The following is an 8,436-nucleotide window of genomic DNA, read 5'->3' on the forward strand; positions in this document are numbered from 1 at the left end:
TGCACTAACATGTGGAGTTAACACATGCCTATTGCCTACCATGGATCCAAAATAAGCTTCATCCCCGTAGCATCTAGACAACGTTAGGCACAGTCCCAAGGTCTGTGTTAGGAGGATACAGAAAAATGACCAGAAACCAGACGACACAGTCAATGGATGAACATACAGATTCTTGAAAACAAGGAGAAACAAACAAGAGAAACAAGGAGGGTTTCGCAATCACGTGCAGCAGAAACAACCAAGCCATTCAGAAACAAATTGCAATCTCTAGCAGGATGATGGCCTGACCTAGCTGAGCTACCTACACTACAGCCCCCATTACCTCATGCAAAGACGGTAAATAAAACGAATAATTTTACAGTGGTCCAGGCGGTCCAGGTCTTGATTTGAAGCCCCCTCAGGCAGAACACCAGCAAAAAATTTCTTACGCTCACGTTCCAAAGCAAGGGATGTTCTCGGTTCTATTGTCAAACAGGAGCTCATCATGAAATCGTCCGGTTGAGACAACAAGCTTCACTGATCATTCAGGTTAAGCTTTTCGGCCGGGTGAATAATATATCAATCAGTTGGTATGGCCAATCTATCAAGAGCATCAGAGACGTGCCTCATTGCGGGTCTTCTTTCGGGGCTGCTATGGACACATGCCATCGCAATCTTCAAAACCGTTATTATCTCCTCCTCCTTATCTGCGTCTTCAGCTAAGTACGGGTCTAGGACATCCGAAAGTGGTTTCTTCTCTTCGATGCACAACTGGATCCAATGGACCAGGTTCATTTCCGCAGTTCCCACCTGAACGATAGGATACCTTCCCGTGATCATCTCCAGTAAGATGACCCCGAAAGAGAAGACGTCCCACTTCTGCGACGGTTTCACGACTTTCAATGCTTCAGGAGCCTGGTAGTTCGATCCCAAGTTTGCTGATGAGATAATTGTAGAAACTTCTGAGGACGTACTCTTTTGGATTCTTTCTGGTGGCTTCTCGCTTGCCATCCTGTTAGATTGTAGGGTAGGAGAGCCTCCCGCGATATTGGCAAGACGCCCAAGCCCAAAATCGGATATGTGGGGCTCCATAATTTGGTCAAGAAGTATATTGTTTGGCTTCAAGTCTCCATGAACATACTTTTTGGGGCTGAATTCATGAAGATAGACCAAACCTTTCGCTATTCCTTTCATGATTCTCAATCGCAGAGACCATGGCAAGGGCGTGAAAGACACCAATCCAGCTTTTCCTGATGATCAATAAAGCATGTAGAGAAAAAGCAGTAAGGAAAAATAGGACAGAGTCAGTATCAGGAAGCTTTTAAGAAATTGAAGTTAACTTGACTGAATTTGCATCGTGAAACAATAAAAGACAGAATTTTACCGTGAAGTGCACTGGCAAGACTTCCATTAGAAATGTAGTCATAAATAAGCAGCTTTTCATCCACAGACCAATAGTATGCCCTAAGAGTTACAATATTGGGATGTCTTAACTTCCCTATTGCTTCTACCTCCGTCTGAAATTCCTTGAACCTTTGAGACCCTCCCTCACCCAACCTTCTCACAGCAAGGGTCAGCCCATCTTCGAGCACAACTTTGTATACAATCCCAATTCCACTCTTCCCTAAAACAAAAGCCGATGCTTTAAGCAACTCATCCAGATCGAAAGCTACCTGAGAATCCAACGGCACAAGATCGTATTGCTCGACATGTTCAGACAAAGTTTCAGATTCATCTTTCCTGAAGCACAAGCACTCTTTCCTTCTCCTCCGGCCCTTCTCAAATCCATAGACATTATCATCTTTGGTGCGACTGCGTACACAAATCCTCGAATAACAATACGAAAATAGCAGCCCAACAACACAAATTCCAACCACGTCACCAACTACTATTGCAGTTATAGCACTCTTGCTCAACCCTCTAGCTTTTCCGCTGCTCCTTGCACTGTCATCTGACTGAGGTGGGTAATTACTTGGCAAATAGGGATACGATGCAGGAGAAGATGCACCTGTAGTACCCGAAGAACATGGATTCTTCAATGGGGGGCCACAAAGCCCAGGATTTCCAATAAACGCAGTTGGTCCTCGATTCATAAGAGCACCATTTTGGGGTATTGGACCACTTAAATTGTTGTAGGTCAGATCAATATAAACCTTCTCTGGAAGATTTCCGAGGCTAGCCGGGATAGAACCACCAAACAGATTGTGAGACAAATCAACAGTTCCTTGTAAGTTGGACAAATTCCCCATATCACTAGGAATTGACCCATTGAACCTATTGAACGAAAGATCAAGTTTTTCAAGAGCAACTAAATTGACCCCAAACCCAATCGGAAGCGAGCCGGTGAAATTGTTTTGCCTGAGATCAAGGGTCTTGAGTCTCTTGCATTGAACAATGGAAATGGGTATAGAGCCATTGAACATATTCTGAGACAGATCAAGAGTCTGGAGGTACCCGAGCTTGCCAATGTCATTTGGCAGGGACCCAGATAAGGAATTCCCATACAGCACCAAACTCTGTAGGCCCTGAGCTTGAAAGAGCTCAGAGGGTAAGCTCCCAAACAACTTATTGTTCCTCAAGTTAACGTGGCGAAGGTCAGAGAGCGACCCAAGTGCAGAAGGCAGAAGCCCATAAAGCCTTTTCTTGGGAATGCTCACGGACACGACTTTTCCCTCTTTGCAGGTGACCCCATTCCAAGAACAAGGGTTCTCATCAGAGGAGTTCCAGTTACCGAGAGACCCTTCTGGGTCTTCATAAACGGACTGCTTGAACGAAAGCAGAGCATAGCCCTCGGTGTTCAAAGAGGACACGACAACGCCGGAGCTACACAGCAGGAGGACTAACAAGACTAAAGGAACCATCTCGAACCAGAAATTCAGACAATTGAAGGAACGGAGAAAGAAGAGGAAGATTTTGACCGTTGGAGCGAGCGAGCGAGCGAGAAGAAGAATGCGCAAAAACCTGGGGGGGGTTCACAGAGCTTTACCTCCTTTTCTCCCACGCCAGAAAGTGGAAAGCCCCGGTCGATGTTAATGGAGAGAGAGAGAGAGAGGGGGGGGGGGGGGGGAGAGAAAAGCGGAGAAAATGGAGGTGCAGGGCGAAAATTGGGGGGGGGGGGTGTGAAGAAAGCATGGAGAGAGAGAGAGAACAGGACATGGTGTGGAAGGAAAAAGGCAAAAAGGAGGTACAGGGTCTTGGGGAGTGGAGTGGAGTGGAGTGGAGTGTGGTTGATAACTGGACAAAATAGAAAAAGAAAAAGGGAGAGAGAGAGAAGAGAAAAGAGAAAGAAGAGAGAGAGAGAGAGAGAGAGAGAGAGAGAGAGTACATGTGCATATATTTTGGGAGAAATTCCCCATAGTTCATAGCTAGGCTAGCAGGCAATTTATCGCGAGATGTAGGATGAACAGTCACATCTAATGTCAAAGAAACCGTACACTTGGCTATCGTCGATTAGGACTGAGCAACGGGGATTTGCCCTATTGGCTAATCTTCTTACTTGGAAAAAACGCAGAGTAAAAGTAAAATGATTTGAGAGTTAGAGTGATACAGTGAACCGAACCGACTTTGTTTAATCCGTTCCAAGCTGTTTCAACATGGGGATCAAGTAGGTTCCGGAGTAAAAAATTTGGGAACTGGTTTTGGCCGGTTTTGATCCTTGGTTTTACGCCTTTTTTTCTTTACTTTGTTTTAGAAAAAAAAGATAGATATATTAAAGATGGATTTCGAATTTGGGAAGGTTAGGAAAACCATCGATGCTTTAACCACAGTATTAACCAATACGTCACAAAATTATTTACATAGTATAGTTTTTGAAGATAATAATTATATTACTTGAAGTCGAGCTCAGTTTCCGAGTAGGCCTTTGAACCGGGCCGATTCAATGTCGGACTAGTTTATATGGGAATGGACTCTAAAATGGTAGTGGTAGGGTATGGGTTGTTGATCCGAAACTTATCTATCTTGGAATCGATCACCCTTTATAGTATTGACCATCTAATATAAGATTAATTACGAGAATTATATTTTTGTTATATCCTATTTGAAAGAAACTTGCCCTAATCATCAAACCTTTTATTAGTAGATCGCAAGTTATAAATATTACCCTCATGCAAACTTAACTAAATATAAGTACGAGTACTATATGCGTACGTAGTTCACTGATAAAAAAATATATAGCCCAATCAACACTTTCAATTTAACACTCATGTCCAAACTAGCATAGAATTTTTGTTCAATAAAACCACATTATTTTCGTCAGATTCGAGGGGATTTTTTTTTTTCCATTGGGTCTATCATATTAGAGTTATATTAAAGAAACGAGCTAATCGACTGGGGAACTTGAAATTTGAAAAGAAAGCTTCGCAGGCGACGTAACTGGTTTATTATACCGGATCGTAACGCGACAATCACGCAAAACACTTTTGCATTGGACCCAAGAAAGCGCGAAATACGGTTCATGGAAATTCGAAGGCGACCTTATTGTTGAGGTGCTTCCAACTTCAAATTTAACCAATAAATAAACTTCGATTTTATTCTGTGACCGTGGCCTCCCAACTTAATTAAAATGGACATGCAAAAAAGAAAGAAAGAAAGAAAGAAAAAAAGGACAGCGACCCACAAGAGCAAAAGAGAAACTAGCGTTTGTTTCCGAAGGAGGAGATCATTGGAAGATAACTGAAGCAAAATTCGAAGGAGGAACACGTTCAACGATCATCACCAAATATGTACCGCAAATGAGAAACCAGCTTTTTCCACGAACGGTCCCGCTCGACGGGTCTCGATACTTTATCATTTTCAATCCCGCGTCCCGGGGGACGCTTGTCAAGTGGCTAATTGAGAAGAGCATTAAGGTCTTTTTAGCGAGTTAATCATTCTGGTGGAAGTGGGGTTATACGGGCGAAATCTCTTTTGGCCTTGTCATTGAAGTAGCAGCGAGCAAAGGGAGGCCAGCGCCTTTGTTCAGTGCGAAGCCTTCCTTTTTTTTATCACAAGGTGAGCTGTACCGAGTCAGTGGCACTGGGACAGTCATGATGAACCCCCTCATGGTCCTTGAACCGTTGGAGGAGACACCATCATCACTGTGGTCGCTTTCAGCGCTACCAATCATCACTACAAAAATGGGACTTACCTCGAGAATTCGTTAAAAAAAATTGAAAAAAGATCACCAAAAATCCAAAACTATGTCACCTATGACACATTTATCTTGAACTTTTTTTTGTGACACCAAAAACTCCAAACTATGCTATTTGTGACACATTTACCCCAATGTACTTTAGTCCATGGGCATTTTCGTCTTTTTTGCTTTTTCTTTTTTTTTTTCCTTTCCGGCGAGGGCCACCCTCACCGGCATTGGGCGAGGGCCGCCCTTGCCAGATCCGGCAAGGGCCGCCCTCGCCTGAGTGGGGCAAGGGCTACCCTCGCTCGCTCCTGAGTCATTATTATCATATTTACCCCCAAATTAACTTTTATGCCACAAAAAATTCCAAACCAATACATCCACGCCACATTTAGCCCAATTGAGTGCACATTCAAACAAAAAACGCCAAATTTGTACATTCGTGCCCCATTTATCCCAAAAAAAATCATTCTCCAAAACCGATACTTCCGTATCGCATTTACCACAAAAATCTCGTACTTGCCATAATTTGGGGGTAAACCCTGGACCTCCATTCTATTCTCAAACAGGACTCACGCTATTCTTAGCTGCCCTTTCCTCTGATCTTCAGGAAGGAAGCTTGAAAGGGAATGTGGACATCATCCTTTTGTGCTATTTGCGTATCCCCATAGGTTCCCTAATACACTAGCCGGCTGGTAGAGTCCAACGAGGAGGATCCCCTCTATTATTCTTGTGTAACCATAATTCAGGGCAAAATGTGCCACAGCTGCACCAGTTTGGGATAAGATACGGTACAGGTGTATCGGTGCAGGAGTTTCCACGACACAAAAATTAGCTTTAGGGCGAACTTGGTGCGAGCGTACCAATTCGGGGTTCTTTCGTGGCATAACAAAAGGCAAAAGAAAAAGAAGAAGGAGCTTACTTCCCAATAAAAGAAAAAGTTAAAAATCAATGCTAAGTTATAAATAACCCAATTGCATTCTCTGACGGGATAGAATCAATCAAAAAGCTGTCCTTAACAAAAGTAAAAATTCCCATAATAGCTTAAGCTTTAGCTTAGCGGCGCCTCCAGCAAGCAGTGGGGTTCCCCCCCCCCCTTCGGTACGTCGCCCCCCCTCCTCGTGAATGCTCCCTCCCCCACGTGGAACGACTAAAAAAAACCCCCTTGAAACCGCTCGCTCTTCGTCGCGATAACATGCACCGGGTCGCGAGAAATCGCGCCCGAGATTTTGGCGCCGAGACGGCGAAACGACATGCGGAACCCCCTACCCCCCTACCTGGGGAAATTAGCCGTTTGTCGGGCGAGCGTTGGCCCGGGGCTCCGCCAAATGCCCGATCGGTCCCCCGGTGGCGCCACCTGCATGTGGGGACAGAATTAGAATAAGATCGATTTTTCGGGGGTAGGAAATCGAAATAATGCAGAAGTAAGGGGGGGGGGCGGGGGCTTGGCCGGCGTCGATCACGATGCTGGTGATTGATGGTCTCGAAGTTGGAAGACTGACGGGGGTGGGGTGGACCGAATTTCTAAGAAGCCCCGACGTTTTTGTCCTTTTATTGGTATATTATTGGATTCTTGCGGGGCTGTTTCGTAAAATCGGTATTGACCTTCTCGGGGGTCGGTTCTAGTTCTCTACCGATGGAGCCGCGCGCGTAGTTTAGGTAGGTGGGGGGGGCATGCACAATTGCACATGGTGCGGCTGCAAATAAAAGTGTGATTCCGGGAAAGAGGTTTAGTTGGATGGTCGAGGTGTTCTCTTGATTTGGACGCGCGATGGATCGGTCCGGTAGTCCGATCGTGGCGTCGTCCCGGTCGGCGTAACTTTAGGGATCGCGCGGATGCATGTGGGTGGAGGCGGCTCTCGTGCCTCTGTAGAGATCGCTGCGACCGAAAAGTCTGAGTATCTCTGTTTACACCTAAAAATGATCGGGTCGTCGACATGAGCGAGCACGTGCTTGACACGTGAGCCTGAGCAGTCGCGTGAGTATTACTATGCATATCTTGTCAACAACCGTAGAGGTCGATATTTTGTTGATCGGTATCGATATACATTAGTGGCATGTATTCAGTTATCGATGCATAACAATGAGCTACCAGCAACGATCGACATATATATTGGCAATTGGCGAACATCAGAATGCCATTTGAACTCATTGAAAGCACGAGAAGCATATAGGTACAGTGACCGGTTCGAGACGAAGCAATTGGGAAACATTAGAATAATTGGCAAGGATTCGCTTGAAGGGCATGTTTGGAGGGAACAAATACCATTTGAAAATAAGATCATGGGACATGTCACGATTTGGAAGACAATTTCATGGAGCGGTAAGATCACGAGACAGTTACCATTGAATTCAAGTAGTTTAATGTCAACCGTGAGATTGATGTTTGTTATCAACAATCTAATCCAAACTTTTGTCAGTTTCAACCATTAAGACTAGCAAGACGAAATTTCGCGTCCAAGGCCACTGAAGCATAGAGAAGGCCCAAAAATTTTCATCGACTCCAACAGTTCCCACTTCTCAATCTGACACATAAAATTTGCATGACAAAATAGGGTCTGGAATTACTAGGCAAATTGATAGTTCTATGATCTATCAAGGGACGGGTCTTTTGATCATAACTGCTTGCATTTTTTTCAAAGATTTTGTAAAATGTATCGTAAGATGCACAAACTCCAAAGCATGTAAAGTTGCGGTGCTTGTGAAGACCCAGATTTTGATTTCTCGAGGATCCCTAGAAATACCTTGAGACGAATGCCTGTAAAATTGCAGTGCTCGTGAAAACTTGGCTCGTCCACATCTGTGTAGACAAGGAACCACATTAGATTGTAGGGTGACAGCGACAACTGTTTTTATTTTTTTGTGGAAATTACCCAAAACCCCTCATGAACTTTTAGCAAGGTGCACATTCGTCTCCGAACTTTCAAAGCGTTACACAAAACCCCCAAATTTTTCATTTTGTTACGGTCATCGACCCTCTGTCTGATTTTCCATTTGAACGTGCTTGATATGCGACTTTTCAAGGGCAAAAGCGTAATTATTCTCGATTTTCTAATCAAATCACTCTTTTTTCCTCAAATTCATCAACACAAATGATCCTTCAATTTTGCTTAAATACGCAACGTGATCCTTGGATTTTGACTTGATATACAATATCGTTCTCGAACTTTTAATTAGTTCAATGTGGTCCACGAACTCTGGTCAGATGTTCAATGTGGTCCCTGAAATGAAACTATTTAAAAGTTTGGGGACCACATTGATCATTTGACCAAAGTTCACGGACCACATTGAACTAATTAAAAATTCTGAGATTATATCATACATTGAGTCAAATTTGAGAA

General features: G+C 44.0%; 1 protein-coding gene across 1 annotated transcript; it reads right to left on the reverse strand.

Moving 5' to 3' along the window:
- Positions 1–153: 153 nt before the first annotated feature.
- LOC115664849 (receptor protein kinase-like protein ZAR1) lies at positions 154–2,922 on the reverse strand. The gene is made up of 2 exons (XM_030586728.2): positions 1,364–2,922; positions 154–1,229 (listed from the first exon to the last, which is right to left on the reverse strand). Exons 1-2 carry the CDS (start codon positions 2,838–2,840, stop codon positions 559–561), a joined length of 2,148 nt encoding a protein of 715 aa, XP_030442588.1. The 5' UTR covers positions 2,841–2,922; the 3' UTR covers positions 154–558.
- Positions 2,923–8,436: the final 5,514 nt, after the last annotated feature.

The sequence above is a fragment of the Syzygium oleosum genome, unplaced genomic scaffold (assembly GCF_021117445.2).
Source record: "Syzygium oleosum isolate NSW1041296 unplaced genomic scaffold, Sole_v2.1 Sole_v2.02, whole genome shotgun sequence".
NCBI lineage: Eukaryota > Viridiplantae > Streptophyta > Magnoliopsida > Myrtales > Myrtaceae > Syzygium > Syzygium oleosum.

What these genes read in the sequence shown, in the direction of transcription:
- LOC115664849 (XM_030586728.2), bottom strand. Translation starts at nt 2,840, where the DNA reads ATGGTTCCTTTAGTCTTGTTAGTCCTCCTGCTGTGTAGCTCCGGCGTT. An exon ending in TCTTGCCAGTGCACTTCACG is followed by an intron (nt 1,230 to 1,363) that starts GTAAAATTCTGT and finishes ATTGATCATCAG; the next exon opens with GAAAAGCTGGATTGGTGTCT.